Below are 21074 nucleotides of genomic sequence, written 5' to 3' on the forward strand. Positions count from 1 at the left end.
GAAAAACACTTAAAGGGTAACGAAATTAATATTTTTGAGCATGCCAACATTGAAGAAGGGGCCGCTGTTGTCTCTTCAGCGTTTTAACAACCACGTATCGCAATTATATTAGATGTAGTGTAAATAAACGTTATTGACCGTAGTGAAAAACACTTAAAATGTAACTAAATTAATATTTTTGAGCATGCCAACAGTGAAGAAGTGGGCGCTGTTGTCTCTTCAGCGTTTTATCAACCATATATCGCAATTATATTAAATGTAATGTAAATAAACGTTATTGACCGTAATGAAAAACACTTGTATTTTTGTTCATGCCAACAGTGAAGAGCCGCTTCATTCAGAATCACTTGCCACCTTGCGTAAAGCTGTGATTTCCGGTAGCCGTGAAGGTCCCATTTGGTGACGTCATCACGTCTGCCATTATCCCGAGTATCAGGAAGTGTTATGTTTAAGAGTTGTTTTGACAATGATGGAGGATGAAGAATTTGAATTTGCGGAAGATTTGGAAGCTATTTTGCATCTGACCCCAGAGGTGCAGCTAGCAATTGAACAGGTATCGTAATAATCTCGACATTATGGCGTTTCTGTCTGCTGTCTGTGCAGCCACCCGGCTAGCTGTTAGCTAACCATCATGAGCTGCTCTCACCTCTTTCTAATGTCAGACGAAAAGCTCGATTAAAACAGTATGAATCCATAGGCAATATTGCCACAGATAACCAGAATTAACGTGTGTGGACCTGTGTCTGGGGACGTTAAACCATATGTGAGGTCTGCATGTAGACACATCATCCACTGAACGTTCTCTATTCTCCGGTCTGAAGGTATTTCCCAGCCAAGACCCGCTGGACAGGGCAGACTTCAATGCTGTGGAATACATCAACACACTGTTTCCCACCGAGCAGGTACAGCGATACTAACACATGTCTGTTCTGTGGATCATTTATAATCCACAGGGTTCAAGGTCTCACCCTTGTCACTTACTTTTGTGTATTTTTATGCAGCCTTTATATAGTCAAACATGGCAAATTTTGAGTAGTTAGAGTTTATTTGTAATCGTGTTGTATATGCCCTCTTAATTATCTATCTATCTATCTATCTATCTATCTATCTATCTATCTATCTATCTATCTATCTATCTATCTATCTATCGATCTATTTTTCTGCTGTTAAAGCAACCCAAGATCATTTATTCTATCCTGCCTGAAACTGCTTGTCATTCTCTTGTTAAAGTACTTGTGATCACTTGGTATTTTTACTTTGTGGTGGTATAATGGTGCGTAGTTTATAGTACAGTGCATTTTCACATGTTTTGGGAAATAAAGATGAATTCACCAGCAGTGATTGTGACATCAATCGTGATGACAGAGTAGAAAGCAAAACGTTATTTTTACTCACTAATTCCATCATTTTCATATAGTGTTTCTAATTTTGAAAGCCAATAACAACAGGAAAATACGGTGGTCATTATACATGACAACAAACTCACTGCACTCAGATAGCCTTAATATCAATCAGACATTAATCCTTTAGAATATGTCTGAAATGCTGTAGAACACGATGAATGTGCAGCCAGTTATGCGTCCGTATTTACATATGCGGTATATCCTCTAGGGGTCACTTTAACCCCGTAGCTGTGCTGCACGTTTAACTTTTCGGTAATTCTTCTCCAGAATTCAGCTAAAGATGTAATTGTAGAAGATATGTATCATTTTGATAATGTAAAACAAAATCTAAAACTTTTGATGTTTGATCAGAAAATTGACAGCTGTTATCATTCTGGGTTCTTCAGCCTGCAATTTACAATTATTTCTATGTCAAGATCAAATTATGATTGTATATGTTATGCATATTTATTCCTGTTGCTCCTCAGTCTTTGGCTAATATTGACGATGTGGTAAACAAGATTCGTCTGAAGATTCGGTGAGTTTGTGCCAAAGATTTGTTTAAATCGATCTGGTTTTTGTTCCTGTTTTACCTTCTTTGTGCCCTTCTGCCCTTCTCTGTCACGTCTGGTAGACGACTGGATGACAACATCAGGACCGTGGTACGAGGTCAGACCAATGTGGGTCAGGATGGCAGACAGGTGAGCGGAAATTATTTTATGTGACTGTTTAGAAGCCTGGACAAACTTTTATCTCATCTAGTTTTAATTAAACCCAACAGATAGTTTTGTCATTATGTAATTTTTAGTGGCTGTATTCGTCTAGTCTCGGGCAGAAGAATTATTTGTTGTAAAATGGTGGGACTGACTTGGTTTACCAACATTGAATCAACATCTCTATTCTTTGAATACGTGAAGGTCGCTTCCAGAAATTGCATGTTCTTTCTGCAGCCCTTCTCTTTCCTCTCTCCACGATGCTTTCATGGAAAAGGACAGGATGACTCAGAATTCTTCCCACTACTCAGACTGCCTCTCTTTACGGAAAACTCGCCTGAGAGATAGAGAGCTAGATTCCTGTATGTAAATAGTTGAATTTATTTAAAATGCAGGCTTTTGGATTTTGGGCTTTTCTTGTGAGAATATAATGGAAAAGAAAACCAGCCCCTGTTGATGTAATAGAGCTCTCCCAAGGAATTGTGGCAAAAAGGCAACATGACACTTTATTGGTGGGTCGTCTGCACTGTGACCATTTGACATAATTAGGTGTGTGCTGTTGGCCCGCTGGCCTCGTCTTTACCAGTCAGCCACTGTGTGGTAGCAGAAACACTTCAAATACCCTCCAGACCAATAACCTTATACAGTCGCACACAATCATTTTAGTTTTCCAACCCAGCGGTGCCATTCCAGCTCAGATCCAGAGGGGAAATGGATTTGTTTCCAACCATTCATTTCAAGATTGCTACTAAAACTAGAAGACTTCAATAATATTATCAGCGTGTGCAGTTCATATGCTAAAGCACAGTGCTGTCGGGAGAGGACTGATTTCCTGGATAACAGAAAATCTATTTTTACAGGCATATGCGCTCATAATTTAACTTTGCAACTTTATTATTGAACATGCTGAATTGATAAAGATAATGAGCTGTAGCTCTGGGTGGTCTTCCTATAGAATCATTTCAATGTACAATAAATATAAAAGCTGTGAGGGTTAGTTTAGTTTCCACGCTTTCGTCCTACTTGTCTCTGCCTTGAGATTTTCCAAATTAAATCGGTTGGTCGTTGTGCTACAGTGGCATGTAAAACGTTCAGGATTCTGTAATTGCTTAAAAAAAAAATCTGGGTCACAAAAGTCCATACCCTACAGCCTGTGCCTCACTTCTAAGTTTAATGTCTTCTTGAATATGTAAAAGCTGGTTGGTATAGTTTTCATAAACATCGAACAGGCTAAAATATCGTTTTCCACGACTGAATGTGAGACAGGAAATCAAACCATCCGGGAAGAACATAACATATAATAGAAGGCATTCTAAAATAGAGTTTTGGCATTTACCGTAGCACCAAGACGACCTTTTACTGAAGCATTTTGATCATTTTCCTGAGCTATTCTTTGAAATAGAAGGTTATCTTTTAAACCCTTAAGACTGTTTCTCTTCTGTACCATCACCTGTGTTGACTAGAATGTGTCACTCATTGTGTGTCTGCAATATGCTGGTGTGCAACGCGTGTGTTTGTGTGAAAGGAGATAACATCTCAGGGCAAGGAGGCGCCTCCTGGGCAGTGGTTTCTCATTCACTGCTTTCCTCAAGGCTAAATGCAGGAAATGAGCCCAAGGAAGAGAGCCAGATTGGCCCAGCCGAGGTTGCATGAGCGACAATTGCTGCCTTAGAGGTTTCGGGCCTCTTGTGTATTCACGGTTTCCTCAAGAACTCCTCCATGAAGTCTCTTTTAAGTTCCATTGTACGCCCTTCCTCCTCCTCTTCGCTCTTAGATCAAAGCATAGCCTTTATTAGTGTGAGCAGTAGTAGCGGTTCAAAATGTTTCAACACCTTCATGACCTGGAAGCATTAAAAGAACCATGTCTCTTCCTCCCGCTGTCTGATGGCATCATTTTAGTTTTCTGATCTGGCCATGCTGTTTTCTCCTGCCTCTGTCTTCCTAAACCTACCGGTAACCCTAACCCTAACCTCACCAGGGTATCAAAATGAAGCTACTGCTGTCACCAGGATCTGTTTACGCTCTCACTCGCTCGCTGTTTCAGTGAGTTGCTTGTAAAAGCAGTAAATTCTTTGCGCAGCTGGTGCCGGCTGTTAGCATTCCTCGTGTGTTGTCCGTTTAAGCCTGTGTGTGCAATTGTGTGAGTAAAAGAGGGTCGCCGTTGCGGCACGCTGTTGCCACAACGTCAGGCCGAGTTGGCATTGGATGTCGGAGCAGAATTTCTGTGTAGCACCATCAAAGAACAGCTGCTGTGTCAGATAATGGACCGATTATCAGAATATTACAGTAACAACCTAACAGATCCCGCAGTTGTAACTGTCTAATGTTCTCTAATGCGCTCCGTGTTTATGAGCTGTTAAATGTGTGAATAATCTCTGTGTCCATTGTAATGACAACCTTTTATGTAGGATTAAACTTTGAGCCGATGTGTCAGCCTGAGATGGCTCCATGTCAACGATCTTGTTATTTGGGAGGGCAATTAGTCTATTTGGCAGTGAACCCCGTCTCAGATTGGGAACAGACACACAGGGGAGTTTTCACCGTGCTTCTGAGCCAGTACCGACTGTGGATAAAAAAAAAGATGCCTGGAAACTTGAATAAGGCATACACATTATTTTATGCATGAAATGTCAGCACGTTTTAGTTTTTCACTTCTATCTGATGGATGCGGTCTGATCTTCCATGGGATCACTCAAAAACTGTTTTGCTGTTTTTAACTGTTTTACTTCTTTAGTTTTCTGTCCTTTCTGTAAACAGGCCTGTTTCGATATCAAATTTTCTTTTTTGACAAATTACTGACTAGGGTCCATTTTGAAAATATGCTGTGTTTGATCAAACCAGATTACATCTACACTGTAGATGAAAGATGTACAGACTTAATCTCTACAGATTAAGTCTGTACAGCTTTCATCCAAATGTTTAAATAGATACAGATGTAAAATCCAGATCCAGTTCACAACCAAATGGAAATCAAGTCCCGCTTTGGTTTACCCCCAAGCCACTCAGCAGAATTCCTCTAAAGGAATAAAAAAAAGTTTGCTTACAGAAAGCACTAGAAGTTTTCTTTGAGAAGATTGAAAGCCGGTTGTGGGCCCATCATGGTATCATCTGAAATAATTTGCACGTTCCTTAATCAGATCATATTGTAATAGTGCTATGTGATTTTGATGGAGAAAATTCTCTTCTCAAGTAGCCCAGACTGGGGAATCTCTAGAGAAGTTTTGGCCTGAAACTGAGGGCGATTTGCTCCCCCAGATGGTCAAGGTTGCATTTCCAGTCGGGGCTTGATGGGCGATTTTTTTTTGTTAAAGCCTCATCCTCAAGTGTGTGCGCTCAGTACGATTCCTTTACTGCAGAGCATTTTGGAGCAGTGACAGATCGGCGCCACTGCTCACATCTGCCCACCTCCAGCTGATATAGGCAATGAGCAGGAAGTGAACAGATGCTGCGCCCAGCTCAAAAATCAATACCGTACTTTTAATTTCTAATTTCTGATTAATTTTAATGGAACATTTCAACTGAAGGTCAGGAAATATAATCTCTCATATTTAATGTGACTATATAGCTAGTAGTTAGCACTTGCTTCAGCTGGTTTACTGCTAAACACCACACAATAGACTGAGTATTCCTTCATCTCCAGGCTTTGGAAGAGGCCCAGATCGCCATCCAACAGCTCTTCGGTAAAATCAAAGATATCAAGGACAAGGCGGAGAAATCTGAACAAATGGTGAGTACAGAATGTGAATTAAAGTTAAATTAAAGTCAGAATGATGCAAAAATGCACTTATTTATCAAAACAGACTGTGAGCCCCCAACCCTGCAATTTACGAGAACTATAAGAGCTTTATCATTGGAATGTTTACATCAGTTATTATGTAGTTTTTCATTAAATCAATAAGACTCTTCTACCTTATTTCTATTTTTTTTATGTTCCCTGCAGGTAAAAGAGATTACTAGAGACATTAAGCAGTTGGACCATGCGAAGCGCCACCTCACGACATCCATTACCACCCTGAACCACCTGCATATGTTAGCAGGGGGAGTTGACTCTCTAGAGTACGTACCATCACATTTAACTGGTTAGCCCAGAGGAATGTAAAGCCTACATGCCCTAAACAATGGAATTGTTGAAAGCTTTAAGGGATGTGCATTTAATTATAGGATTAGTGGGTGGGTTGAATGGAGACAAAAATGTATAGTGTTGTCCACACAAGGCCTTTTATCATCTTCATATACACGTGTTTCTTTATTCTATGTCCCATTTTAAGGAGGTTGAGAGGTTCTCAGCTAATAGAAATGAAAGATACTCTGCACACAATGATGCTGCACAGTCATCACAGTCACATGTGCTATAAAAGCTGTTAGAGATTTTCTGAAAGAACAACTTTTGTGTGTTCTGTGTTGCAGAGCCATGACCAGGAAGAGACAGTACGGTGAGGTGGCCAACCTGCTGCAAGGAGTGGTCAATGTGCTGGAGCATTTCCACAAATACATGGGCATACCACAGATCAGGCAGCTTTCTGAGAGGTCATTCAAATGTGCAAACATCTATACATTACTTTCAGGGTCTGACCTAGATATTCCCCAGTCTAGTGCTGAAAGTACCTACCTAGACATTTAGGCTTAGTGTTCTCAGGATGTGATGGTGTTTTTTCCATAGATTGTGGTAGGTGTGATTATATCTCAGGCTTCCATTTGTGCACATAGATGAAGTACTTAAAATATTACATGATGTAGTCAAGCTTGTTGTTCCTCTGTACAACAGTACAGTGAGGAATGCTGCTGCGCTTGGGAGAATCTGGACGTTGAACAGTGCATTGTTATGCCATTGTTTCCTCAAAGCTGTGACAGATTAGATTTCCATTTATGTTCTTGCTCACTGAGAGGACCAGAATCTATTTCCTCTCAAAAGCGAACACAAAAACAAAAAGCACGACCTTTGGTTTAGTTTGTCTGAGGTGTGGCGCCATTCATTCCATAAAACAGCTGCATGGAAGAAGTGAGAGCTGTAGTAACAGATGATGGGATAGAATGTAATAACTGCCACCAATCTCTGAATAGAAGGAATCAGGATTCATCACACAGTTGTGATAATAATCCAGGGAGGTGTAGAAGATGATGATTTATACTGTCTGTCAACCATCAAGCCAAATCACATTATATTTGTGTTAACAGTTTAAATCTAACTGCTCATTATTGCAATTTTTAATTGATTTTTTTCAGTTAAACTTAATTCAACAGGACCCATTTGCAATAAACATTTCCACCCTTTGTCTTTCAAATGTGATTAACTTGAGTAACTGCAGCCTTTTCATTTCAGCAGAGTTATCCTGATTATTTTTCCTAAGCCTCTTACACTCATTACTTCATTATTTTTTCACGATCCCAACGGTCACAGTTGAGGTAACAGTTACTGAGGTATTGGCTGTGTGTGCATGCATATGCCTGTGCACGGTTTTAATGATGGCTGCTGCACATTCAAAACTGCAGATTTCTTATTGGCCACCTGATGGCATCTGCTTTGTTGTAAGAACCTTTTAACTAGCTGTTAGCCACAAAGGCCACATTATCTCTGACATAGTGCATTTAACATGTATTATCCACTAACTTCCGGGTATTTAAAAGTCAATATAGTGGATGTCATGTCTACATTTCAACTCATTTGGCAGCACTATTATCAGTCTTGCAGCACTATTCTGCATTATAGCTGAAATGGCAATCTAGCTATAAAAGCGATCTGAGTCTTTATCTTTCCTCTTTCACGCAGTTTTCAGGCTGTAGTCGCTGATCAGAGATGGTATTTCTAAAATCAATTCTTCCTTCATAACTAAGCTCTTCTGTCAGTTGAGAAACCACACATGGCATCTCCATTATGTCAGTACTGTAGCAGGCTAGGCTACTGTAGCATAACCTGTAAACCTCCATATTTGTACTTCCTGGCATTTTTCCACATTGAGAGCTGTATCGTTCACTGTCTGTGCTTCTCTGCAGAAATGTTAGCCACATTAGTTCAGCTTAATGTAATCCATATTCTTTACTTATTATTATAACTGCTTGTTTGTGATCACTGATTTTTTGCTCTTCTACTTTTGGTGGATCATCCATGTCCTCGCTTCTCACACCAACTAACCTTCATGTCCTCTGTCACTACGTTCCTATGTTTTGGGTCTTCCTGTAGGACTCTTGCCTGGCAATTCCTCCGTGCCAGTGTCTGCAAACCAGACAGCATCATTGTTCTCACTGCCAGCTTCTACAGTTTTCCCCCTCTTCACGCTTCACCTCTTTTTTCACACTGTCCATCGTGCTGGACTGTTGACCTTGTTCATCTCTCTTCTCTGTGATATCACCATATTCTGTCTTCCTTAATTCCTCTTCTTTCCAAGCCATACCTCCACCTTTTTAGAGTTTCCTCCACCTGCTCTCACTACAGATCACAATGTCATCTATGTCACTTATGCTCTCACTTCTACTGTATACTTGAACTTTATGCAGTGTTTTCCCTATCTTTTCTTAGGTAATCTTGTTTACCTAAAGACCAATTTTTCCATCCACTATTTGACAACAAAAATGAGATGAGAAGTTTGCTCTATTTCCAAGGAACTTGTAATTAAGTTGGAGAGACATGAGCACATCTCAGTAACCTTTGCTGTCTCACTCCAATGGTGTCAGACCACATTTTAGATAATATTTCTGATAAACATCCCTGATTTATGGATGTGTAGCATTTATTTAGTTAACTGAATGATAAGCTCGGGTATGTCAACAAGTTTAAGTCTCTTGCTATGTTGAATGGCTATTCTCATTTAAGTTTTCAATGTTGAGCTGAAATCGCATCTGTTTCAGGTAAACATGTCGGTGTTATTGTGGTTTGGTCTCTTTAGAGTCAAAGCAGCTCAGAGTGAGTTGGGCACACAGATTCTGGCAGATTTTGAAGAAGCATTCCCATCTCAAGGTTCCAAGGTATTTATTTGCTGTTATTGCCCATAGATGGTCGTGTTTAAGTAATTGTGTGTAATTTTCACAACCCATCTAGAGACCAGGTGGCCCCAGTAACGTGCTTCAAGATGCCTGCCTGGTGGCTAACGTGCTGGACCCCCGCATCAAACAGGAGGTCATCAAAAAGTTCATCAGGCAACACCTTTCAGAGTACCTGGTGTTGTTCCAGGAAAACCAAGATGTGAGTAATAATCAGATTTAAGCTTTGCATGTGCTATTTTGATTGAATAAAATGAGACGAGAACTCCCTCCTCAGGTTGCCTGGCTGGACAAGATTGATCGACGATACGCTTGGATCAAACGACAGCTGCTGGACTACGAGGAGAAGTACGGACGCATGTTTCCGGAGGAATGGTGCATGACGGAGCGCATCGCTGTGGAGTTCTGCCACATTACCAGGTTACAACTGCAGAATGCATGAGTGGCTTCAATCTGCTGGAAAATAATCTGTTTCTTAAAGAAGGCAGGAACTGAGAAATAGATTGTGGGAGTTTTGAATGCAAATCGGCTTGAGTGGCACAACTTTGGAGCTGACATAGGTGGCCTACATGAGCAGTGACCTACTGCTCTGACTTCCTTCTCTGTTGGGTCCAAAAGAAAACTGGAACAGTGTAAAACAGCATGTTAATTGGAACCATTTCTAACAAAGAAAACTGTTTTGGGGTGGGTGTGGAAAGGGGAAGGAATGTAATCACAACTGTAAATGTTTTCTGTGCTTTTCAAGGGTGGAGCTTGCTAAAGTCATGCGAACACGGGCTAAAGAGATAGAGGTGAAGCTGCTTCTGTTTGCCATACAGAGGACAACAAACTTTGAGGGTCTTCTCTCCAAACGCTTCACAGGATGCACTTTGACTGACGTACCTGGAGTAAGGAATCCCCTCAATACATTCACATGTTAAAGATCTGAGCAGAATGGACAAACACATAAGCTTTTAAAGGTTTATTTGATGTAAAAAATAGGACTCTATTGTTGCAGGACCCATGTAAAGTTTAAAAACCAGGTTGTGTTTGCATGTGCTGCTAGAAGTGATACACAGAGGATGGACCAACTCTAATTATTACTTTTGTGTAGCACAACTAGGCCAAGCTTGCTCCGTATTGATAATATTTACCCCAGACAGGGATTCTTTTGTGTCAGCTTGGTTCACACACATGCCAGAGATCTGTTAGAGTGCAATGTTATAATTAGAGATATTGTCATCAAATCCTGGCATGAAGTGGTCTTCATAAACATGGAGGAAAATGATGAAGCTACATTTAATTTTGTAAGTAATCTGTTTGTATAGTTGTGACCGGAGGTCTTCAAACCTTTTACAATGCTCTGATGGAGAACTAGAACATATTTCCAAATATTTCTATTCTTGTTTTACAGCAGAAGAAAGCAGAGAGCCCCCTGGATTCCACAAACCCTTTCCTAGAGGACGAGCCAGGCGAGGATTTGGGCACAGAGAAGGACGAGGATCTGACGAAGGTGAGCTCACAACACCTAAACTTGAACTGATCTGCAGTTGTTACTTATTGCGATGAAAGTATGGTTGCCTCGTTTCTTTCTTATGCTTCTTTTTATCATCTGATATTACTGTTAGTTTTTGATAAAAGAAAGTAACACCTTAGAAAAAGACCGTGAAGCTGCCAATAACTCAGAAAATGATCCCAAAAGCAAACTCAGGCAGCACATCACAAGCCATCTTTGTGGAAAACCAAAACAACAAATCCTTAAAAATGACACTGAGGAGACTGACGTTCACCTAATGCATCAACATGGAGGTAAACTTGTGCAGTGAGCTGGGTGTCTTTGTAGAATCAGACAGGATTCCTGAAAGGCTTAATTAGATAAAATGAACTGCAATCTATTGTTCATAGATGTAACTAGAGCTTCACCTTTCAAACCCCATCACATCGAACTGGAACAGAACAAAGTATTTAAACTGTTGCTATATTAAAGGTTTTTCTTCACTCTTTTAGCCCAGAAAGCCAAAAGCTCCAGACAACCCATTCCATGGAATTATCTCCAAGTGCTTCGAACCTCATTTATACGTCTACATTGAGTCGCAAGACAAGTGAGACACACACACACACACAAACACACTGTGTTCCCCAGACCTTGAATGTATGTCAGTTAGTGCTGTAACAGAAATGTTTACAATCAGCTGCAAATATGCAACATAAAGAGACAAAGAAAGAACAAATTATTATTAAAATTTGCATATGCTTTACGGCTTACTTTAGTCTTCCAGGCTCTTAAAGCAATAAATGCCATTTGTGTGTCCAGGGGAACTGGCCTGTTCTGCAGTGACAATTTCTGCGTAGTTCAGTCTGAAGGGCTTAAATGAGGAATGGCCAGATCTGCTTGTCCTTAGTGGGGCACAGCAGGAGAGAACAGTGGGCTTCTTGTGTTGTCCTTGGCCTGAGTAAACCTTGGTCACCAACTGACTGTGGACTGAGGACTTGGCTAATACACCCTGATGATTATGTATTATGGTTTCCTACTCAGTTCTCCAGTTGTTTTTTGTGATACAGTTATTCTCACTTTCCAACCACGTGGGTCTCTGTGTACTTTTGTGTGGGTGTGTCCTGTAAACTCTTCGTCTTCTGCAGGAACTTGGGTGAATTAATTGACCGATTCGTAGCAGACTTCCGCACACAAGGTCCTCCCAAATCGGGCACCGAGGAGGGTGGAGCGGTCCTGCCCAGCTGTGCCGACCTCTTCGTCTATTATAAGAAGTGCATGGTACAGTGCTCCCAGCTGAGCACCGGAGAACCAATGATCGCCCTCACCACCATTTTTCAGAAATTCCTCAGAGAGTACGCATGGAAGATCCTCTCTGGAAACCTGCCAAAGTAAGACAACTGGTTACATTTAATTAGATAAGCTTTATTCCCGGAGAGCAAATCAAACACTGGCAGGAGAGTAGCAGGGTTGATGCAACATCCTTTTTCTATTTATCTTTTCAAAGCAAGCATAAATACTTCACACATTTTCCAATACATAAAAAAGCCACTCTGTCATGGAAGATTTTGGACGTCCTGAAGTTTATTTTTCACCTGGATGTGATTTAGACTTAAAATGTTGTGTATATGCTTGTTTTCTCTACTCTACACAACCTCTCCACAAACAGTTGCTACTTGATGATGCAAAAATTAAAATCCCTGATTCATTATCTAAAAATGAATAATTAAGTGTACAACAGCAATAATATAATGATCTTGCTTATTAAAGACATTGGCTTCCCTGGCTACCAGCTGATAAGAGGATACACTGAGGAAGTGTTGACTCCCCTGTGTTCAAATGTACTTTATGATATCAATTTTTCTGAGGCATTACACTTTTTAAATATTTTTGGCCACAATTTAACCCCATAACTTATTTCTAATATCCTCAGAGACTGAATGTGGTGTCTTGTTTAGATACATTCACTATTTCCTTTCCATCAGTATTGTGGTGAAACACATGCTTGTGAGGCTTATCGAACTCTGGACTAAAATCAAAATGAAATATGACCAGTGGACCAGGAGTGGCACAGTTCGATCTTCTAGGTTGTAGGTTTGATTCCAGTTTTGGTTCTGTGCGGCCGAGTTCATCACCCCTGCCTGGGTTAGTTTTCTCAGGGTGCTCCAGTTACCTCACACAGTCCAAAAACACACACGTGGCTGACTGGGAACTCTAAATGGCCCCTAGGTATAGTTGTGAGGGAGGGCATTCCAGGGTGCCTCTCACCCAGTGTCTACTGGGAGAACACCACTTCTAAATAATAATCGGGTGGGTTTTGCTCTATTTTGGAAAATGGACATTTTAAGCCTGAATGTTTTCAGCACATATAAAAAGCTCCATACTTGCATCCAAGAGAGCCATTTAAATCTCTGATCATCAATAGATTTACCTTTCATAAACAACCATGAAGTCATACCTGTATTTATTTCAGCTTAGTGCTGCTGTTACTATATATATATATATATATATATATATATATATATATATATATATATATATATATATATATATATATATATATATATACACGTATATATATTCTTCTTTGTATCTCAGAAAATGCATTCCTTAAATAACATCTGGCTCTGGTGCATTTAAGCTGAATGGGAACCTAGTTTATTCCATGTAATGTAAAACATATTTAACTTTGAAAAAACAAGTTGGATGCAGCTAAACCCACTTGTGCCATGCTGTGGAGACGGCGTTCTGTTGATTATTTTAGCAGGGCCCAAATTCTTCTGTTCTCACTGATGGGCTGGAATTGTGCACTCCGAAGAAGCTGGAGTCCATTAAGTTGTGGCAACGTCTAATATGCTACCAGTAAAAACAATCTCTGCCTGACTACACACACACACACACACACAGAGCAGGTGTGCTTTTTAGCTCTGATACACCACACTTGCTATCTAATATTCCAGAAACTGTATACATTATACATAGCTTATGATGTTTAAGCCGTCTACAAAAACAAATGTTCCAACACTTGGAAGCCATCTTCTGCATGTTGGTTTAATGAGCGTTCGAAGAGGACCTCCCAAAGGAGTTTGAACTATATTGTGGTTTTCCCCACGTCTCCATTATGATGTTTATTAATGGCTGCGTTGCTGCCGAAGCCTCCCTGGCTCAGTGTCCTGACATTTGCATCTGCTCACAGTTAGGGCTGCCGTGTCTGTTGCTAAAAAAAGGCTGTATTTACCTGTGGTTGAGGGAAAAAAGAAGTGTTCTACAACAATTTGTTTCATGAAGCGCTCTAGTCGGTGAAAGCACAGCAGCGTTTATTTGATGTTCACGACTCCAACCACAAACATTCAAAACTTGCAGCATTGTAACTCGCTCTCGCTCCGTGATTGATGTCTTCTCACCAGAAGAAGAAGAACTCGACATCAGCAGCTACATCTTTTTAGCAGACACAGATGTCAACATTCTTTTGTTAACCCTTTTTTGTTTCTTTTTTTTTTATGTTTCCCTTTTTTTCAGATCTAGTAGCAACACGGGGGGACTCACCATCAGCAGTCTTCTGAAAGAGAAGGAGGGCTCAGAAGCTGCAAAGTTCACCGTTGATGAGCTCTGTCTTATCTGCAGCATCCTCAGCACTGCAGAGTATTGCCTGGCAACCACACAACAGGCATGTGCACGCCACAGTGCAAACACACCACATTAGTTTGTGCCGTAGTGTGGAGATTTCAATCACTTGTAATGTTTCATATTTGCATTTCTTTCATTGTTCCAGCTGGAGGAGAAGTTGAAAGAGAAAGTGGATAAAGTCCTGGTGGAGAGAATTAATCTGACTGGGGAGATGGATACATTCAGCACGTAAGGGAGCAGGTTTTTGGGTTTTAAATGGAAAATAATATACTCACAGTTTGAAAAGTTTCTTATAGTCATTTTGTCCTTTTTATAGTGTGATCTCAAACAGTATTCAGCTGCTGGTTCAGGATCTGGATGCAGCCTGTGACCCTGCACTCACTGCGATGAGCAAGGTGACACACAGACACACAACTTGCACGACAGCCTGAGGATATACTGTACATTGCAATCCCAAGATTTTTAGACAGTTATGGAGAACTAATTTGTTGTAGAACGAGACCATTAAATCTTGTTCAATCATGAACTTTCTCATGAGGACCCTGCCCACAATCGCTATTTAAATAATTTTGTGTTACAATTACTTAATATTTTTGTTGCATCTTTATGTTGCAGTCTTGGGGTGCAACCACATCCCCTGATAATCAGTAACCAAGAGGACCTCATCCTTACATAAATCCAGATTGGTCCCTCTCACCTGTTTGTCCCTGCAGATGCCTTGGCAGAGTGTCGAGCACGTCGGTGACCAAAGTCCGTACGTGACGTCAATCATAATGCACATAAAGCAAAACGTGCCAATTCTCCGAGACAATCTCGCATCCACGCGGAAATACTTCACGCAGTTCTGCATCAAGTTCACAAAGTACTGCCCACACACGTGATATCGCAAACGTTTGCTTTTAATCACAAGAAGTTCCTAAAGCTGTCACTTCTTTCTTCCCTCAGTTCTTTCATCCCCAAATTTATCAACTACATATTCAGATGCAAGCCGATCAGCATGGTGGGAGCTGAACAGGTCGGTGGAGTGCGGAGGTTGTGTGTGATCATTTCCACTTCTGAAAACACACAGCTGGTAACACCTGCTGCACCTCTTTGTGTGTCCTACACCTTCAGCTCCTCCTGGACACTCATTCTCTGAAGACTGTCTTGCTGGATATGCCCTCCATCGGCTCCCAGGTGCTGCGCAAGGCACCGGCCAGCTACACCAAAATAGTGGTAAAAGGCATGACCCGCGCCGAGATGATCCTAAAGGTGAGGAGGGGGTGATTTCAGTTATTTTAAGCAACTATCGGAGCTGTGGATAACAATATGGTTTTTGCATGACATAGCTCACAAGGTCATGTGTTCAACCTGTAAAACAGAGATCAAAGTCAATCATTCTGAAGCTTTTCTGAGATCCACTTGCACCTGTGTCGCTGGCATTGCCAATGACATTGCTGAGGAAGCCCTGACTGATGGTTGCTTCCTGTTGATGTTGTACTTAAAGTCAGACGTGTTTTGGAGATTTTGTCAACTGCTCTGTTGGACGATTGCTCTCTTGGACTGGTTTTCTTTTCAAACTTCCCTAAAGATCTTGTAGTGAGAGTGGTCCTTTTTGAGTTGGTTCTGCCAACCAAAGCCTTTGAACTTTGCATAGGTGTTAAGTGCATTAACATTTTCAAGGGAAATTAATTAATTTGGATTCATGTGTTAAATTTAACATTCCTACTAAAGTCTGAGTTTTAATTTAAATTTAAACTGAAAGTAGGTCACAGACAATTGAAGCTTTATTATATGATTAAAATGAATTTATATTATAATTGAAATACACCATTTTGCGATAAAGCATGACTAGTGGAAACTATAGTACATATTTTCCATTTTGCAATCATGACATGACGTTTCCATGTCTTTAGAGAACCAAACATGGTTTCTGCATTCTGAAGAACAGGACAAGCAGCACTACATGATTCAGACATACAGTAATTGCAGATTTGTCACTTTCTCAGAATCTCACATTAAAAGGAAATAATACCAGTAATTGTCTGGATTTGATTTTAGAGTTGGTGCCGCCTAGCATAATTTGAAGTTTTAAACTACGATAATGTTGGACTAATATTCAGCCTGACACCTGAGGCCAGAAGAGATTTATTTAAACAGTTTACCTTTCACCAGTAAACTCCCAAAGAGCCCCCTCCACCTTAATTGATGGATTTAAATGGGATCCTTAGTTTGACCCTTAATACCGCATATTTCAACTAAAACACATTATCAGAAGCAGTCGAACTTCAAGGAACCCTTGAGATTTTATAACGTGAAACATGGGTAGTTTAAATTCACGCTGCCCACTTTTACAACCCAAGCCTCAGCTCCTGACCTTTAAAGGCTCGGAACATTCGATGTTCAAGTGCTGCCTTGCTAACTATTCTTTCTGATGTTGCTGTTAAAAAGATTTAAAGCTGAAAGTCTGACAGATCCAGTCAAACATCTGCTGTGGTGTTTGATGCTCAGGTTTGTCTGGGACTGTGCAGTTTATAGGAAAACAAGGCTCCAGTAGTAGAGGCAACTACTGCGCGGTTGATTCGACGGGTCTCTTCACTTGAAGTTTTTGAAGATGGATTATTGAACGATTATTGATTATGTAACCAGCATAATGTGACACACTCTGGTATCAGCTAATCGATTTTGCACCAATGTGTGATGTTTTTGCGCATCTATACCCATTAAGCTGATATATTTCCTTCACCACTTCTGGCTCTTCACCTCTTCAGTCTTACGTCACTACATACATAAGTAATCAGATTAATATATTCATGCAATCAGCCTATTGTAGTCTGACAGGAGAGTTTGTACAGAAACAGACAGCTGAGCAGATCAATTACCCAAAGCTTAAATATGTGCAGAATAAGCCTTTGACACCCCCCCAAATCAGGGTTTACAAACAAAAATCAGCCCATTTAAAGAGGTGTCAGGGAGCGAGACCAGTGCATGTGTTTACTGGGGGAGAATGCACGTTCACACGTGAATGTGCAACCACGGGGCTAAACCAGTGACCTCACAGTGACCCCAGGCAACCCTAGAAGAGGACTGGTATGTGACCGCTATATAGATTAAAATCATCCAAATTACCTGCCCCTGGAGGGCAAAGAAACACGCAGTCACACATACACACAAGGCTGAGTGTGTGATTCTTTGATTCTGCACAGACTCCTCTGAGGTTTTCTTTCCTTCCTACAATGATCAGTGTGACTGTTGTTTTCCTGCCTGCTGTGATAAACAGGATTTTAAAAATAATATGAACACACCCTTTATTTTGTTTTTTATTTTTTGCCTTTCTACGTGCAGCATCTTAAGATGGAATACCATCCGTATGCTTCCCAGAATTCTGGCATTTGAGTTCAGGTAATTTGATAAAAAAAAGATGTAAAAAACAAAGAGCAAAGATGTTGGGTGGAGAGTATTGTGTTTTTATTGGAAGCAAATCTTTCTGCCTGTATTGTGAACTTGAACAGGGTCCCACACAGGTAATTACTTGCATTCTAAAAGGCAAACCCATCAGGTTCTGAGCAGGAATCTCTCCGTCTGACCCCAACAATAGGTTTAAATTACAGTCTGTTGCTGGACCTGGAAATGCACTCAGACTTTGTCCCACTAAGATTTAGCCACCCACTGGGATTTTTGACAGTTGTGTCACCGTGTGCAGTTCAAGCCTTGATTTAATGAGCATGCATAAATATGACCCTATTTCATCCAATTTTCCCCTATGCAGCTGAAAAATTTGCTACATTTGCACTGAAATGCAAAACTCAGTTAATTACTGGGATCACGCGTTTAAATAGGGCCACGCGCAATCGGAGTCTGTCTTTTGGTGGTCTTGTTGAGCTTTCCTTGGAGTTTGTTTTTGTTGTGCAGGAGATATTCGGCTTCCATCTACAAGATGTAATTATGGTGTTATTGTCTGTCTTTTCCCTCAGATGAACATTTTAATGTTATTTTAATCAATGTTTTTAGTGAGTATCGTAAACTTGTCCAACTACGCAATCAAATTGGCAACCCAGTGTAAAAAGTAAAATAGAGAATTAACCGTTGTAATTTGCAACAGACCGAAAGGAAGCTAAATGGAGTGCTTGGTGGAAACAAGGCTATTATCACTTTATAAAGTTATTACAGCAGTCAGTTGTTTCTTTACACATCCCGCATGCACAAACTAACATTTATTTGCCGTTTGCGGTGCTGACTCTCTGGAGAGCGTTACATGTTCGTCAGCGCTCACCAGACAGTTACTAACATCTTTCAGCTGTAAGGTAGTAAACAGCAGAAGTTTTTTTTTTTAGCGGTTATTTGCGAAAAAGGCATCAAACTGCAAGGATCATGATCACAATAAAACAAAACAATTGGAGTCTGTGAGGACATGAAGTAGCCTGTAGAAGAATACTGGCCTGGATGATGCAGCCAGTGCGAAGGCTAACACCAAAGTTGCTGCAGAATTATGAGTAGGTATCAGTCAGCTCAGGTCAGATCTTTTATCTGGGTCTATAAAACCTTGTCAACTCAATATGCTGACAGGTGATCGTGGTGTGATTCCATCAGTTTTATTTTATCTTACTAGTGGCGTATGTGTGTGTGTCTCTGTGTGTGTTTGGGGCTCTAAAAGTGACTAAACTGTAAAGCAAAATGGTCAGACCAGGTGGAAGATCACTCGAAGAGTTTTACGGTTGTAATGGGAGGAATTTTCACCAGTGAGGTTCTCAACTGAGTAGATCTTAACTCGCGCTTTATTCGTGCGTCAGCGCCAGTGTTTACCTTCACCTTCAGATCTGTCTTTTAAATCTTCAAGAAGCTGTCAAAAGATGTGAAACAGCTGAGCAGAAATCTGTTCAACGCCTGAGAGACGTGGCTGTTTTCCACACTCTTTCAGCCCAGCCCACCAAAACTGAGCCTCTCTCTCTTGCTCTCACTATCTCTCTATCGCTCTCTGTCTGTCTCTCTCTCTCTTGCTCTCTCTCTCTCTTTCTGTCCCTAAATGTTTAAAGGCAAGCAGCCCCTTGTATCCTCCTCCCACCCTCATTTAGCATACTCACTCGTACTCACCCCCTTCCTTGACCGTGCTGCTCTTCCTGGGAATGCTGTTTTTCATTCCTGAATTCCCACTTTACGAGGTCCTGACAGAGCTGTTCCCGCCCGGCTTCAGGACAGTTGCTAAGTAAATCACTCAGTCATCGGGGGCAAAGAACTCCCTCTGGTTGCTCCTGACGCTCCCACAGTGTGCAGCTCATCTTCTCTTAACAGCTTCCCTTAGTTGCAAGAAGCATGCAGGGATGCGGTCTTTTTTTCTGCTTTGTTGGAAAAACCAAGGAATGTTTCACGACATGAAGCATGTGTGGATACATAAGATGGGAAGTGGCGATCTGTCAGCCATGTGTCAGTTTGCCTGCTTTTGTTGCGGCTGCAAGGAAATTTCTTCAAGTCACATTTTCCGTTCAGTTCCTCTTGTGGGGAAAAGGTCCAGTCTTTTCCCCACAAAAGGTTCAGACCCCCCCACCGTAACCTTTTCTTCCTGTTCTTTACCAACTGTGATTTCAGCCCAGACACATTATAGCCCCAAAATAATTCCAAGCCGAGCTAATTCTTGCCCACTCATGCGTGGAATAATTGGTGTTTAAAGGGGAAAAAAGGCATAAGGAACGGCCTCCTTAATATAGAAGCATAGCCTTGACATTGTTTGCAGCTAGAATTGCTTGTTTTCTCCCACTTTTACCCTCCCCACTTTCAGCCCATGTGGGACCATTTAACAATCACCGAAGCAGCGGCCAAACTTCAAATTGTGCTTTTCCACAGGTGGTGATGGCCCCGCACGAACCGCCTGTGGTTTTTGTTGATAACTACATTAAACTCCTGGCCGACGGCAACCCCGAAACCTTCCAGAAGATTCTGGATATGAAGGTCAGTGCCAATGTTTCTCCGATAGATTTCATCCTTCTTTCATTTTATCAATTCATTTATTGGTGATTCTTGGTTTGTTCAACAGTCTCAAACCTTTTTTTTTTACATTTCCATGTATTTTATGTTTTCATGTTTTAACTGATTTTTGGGATATGTGTGTGTGGACTTGTGCATCCAGGGTCTGAAGCGCAGTGAGCAGAGCAGCATGCTGGAGCTCTTCAGGCAGAGGTTACCCACTCCGCCCTCAGGAAGCGATGGCGGCCCCTCCCTGTCCTTCAGCACCCCCACCCCCGAGCAGGAGTCCTCTCGCATCCGCAAGCTGGAGAAACTCATCAAGAAGAGACTGTGATCGGATGCATGCAGTCCTCTAGGAAGAAAAGCTGAATGTTGTAACTGGGAGGAACCTGAACCTCAGATAAAGCAACTTCCTCACCTGCAACGGTTCCACCCATCATGAACTTCTGTATTTTTGAAACCACACTAATATCTGAGCATTGTCACTGTTGCACTCTCTCATTTGCACTCACAAGACCTTAAATTAATGTTGGAAGTGTATTTCCATGACACAAACCGGTTCACTCTGTTGTAATTTATAATGGAATGTGCTGTGATTCTCTCTATATATTAAAATTAACATAAAGTCAAGTGTTTGACTCCGTTTCGTCTATAGATGTTTGTCCTACATTATTTTCTCAGATCTCCAAGATTCTTTCATATCATGGAGAAATTCTGTGACATTCTTACATTTGACTTTATTTACTTTATTGACCAAAGCAAAGGTTTTTTAGGGATTTAAATCAAAACTATTTTCAATGAACTTTTACAGTTTAAGGCCAGCACAGTAAAAAAAAATACTCTATTAAAATTACTTTTAAAAAAAAGGTGCCAAGCAGCAGGAGGAAAACATCACCTGTGTGTTTGCGTTTTTAAATCTCCTTGAGTGAAATATTGGAAGAGTTTCAATGAGCAGCCTGACGTCTCTGC

At 40.9% G+C, this 21074-nt stretch overlaps 1 protein-coding gene across 1 annotated transcript; it reads left to right on the top strand.

The window, feature by feature from the left end:
- Window positions 1–384: 384 nt before the first annotated feature.
- vps53 (VPS53 subunit of GARP complex) lies at window positions 385–20735 on the top strand. The gene is made up of 22 exons (XM_011608465.2): window positions 385–553; window positions 822–902; window positions 1871–1920; window positions 2017–2083; window positions 5736–5822; window positions 6036–6151; window positions 6503–6622; window positions 8977–9055; window positions 9129–9272; window positions 9348–9490; window positions 9816–9957; window positions 10464–10562; window positions 11057–11151; window positions 11690–11932; window positions 14061–14208; window positions 14314–14396; window positions 14485–14563; window positions 14882–15030; window positions 15114–15183; window positions 15282–15419; window positions 19986–20090; window positions 20269–20735. The coding sequence occupies exons 1-22, from the start codon at window positions 467–469 to the stop codon at window positions 20437–20439; spliced, it is 2496 nt and encodes an 831-aa protein (XP_011606767.1). The 5' UTR covers window positions 385–466; the 3' UTR covers window positions 20440–20735.
- The last annotated feature ends 339 nt before the right edge of the window (window positions 20736–21074 follow it).

The sequence above is a fragment of the Takifugu rubripes genome, chromosome 11 (assembly GCF_901000725.2).
Source record: "Takifugu rubripes chromosome 11, fTakRub1.2, whole genome shotgun sequence".
In the NCBI taxonomy this organism is placed as follows: Eukaryota; Metazoa; Chordata; class Actinopteri; order Tetraodontiformes; family Tetraodontidae; genus Takifugu; species Takifugu rubripes.

What these genes read in the sequence shown, in the direction of transcription:
- vps53 (XM_011608465.2), top strand. Translation starts at nt 467, where the DNA reads ATGATGGAGGATGAAGAATTTGAATTTGCGGAAGATTTGGAAGCTATT. An exon ending in TACATTGAGTCGCAAGACAA is followed by an intron (nt 11,152 to 11,689) that starts GTGAGACACACA and finishes CGTCTTCTGCAG; the next exon opens with GAACTTGGGTGAATTAATTG. An exon ending in AGAAGATTCTGGATATGAAG is followed by an intron (nt 20,091 to 20,268) that starts GTCAGTGCCAAT and finishes TTGTGCATCCAG; the next exon opens with GGTCTGAAGCGCAGTGAGCA.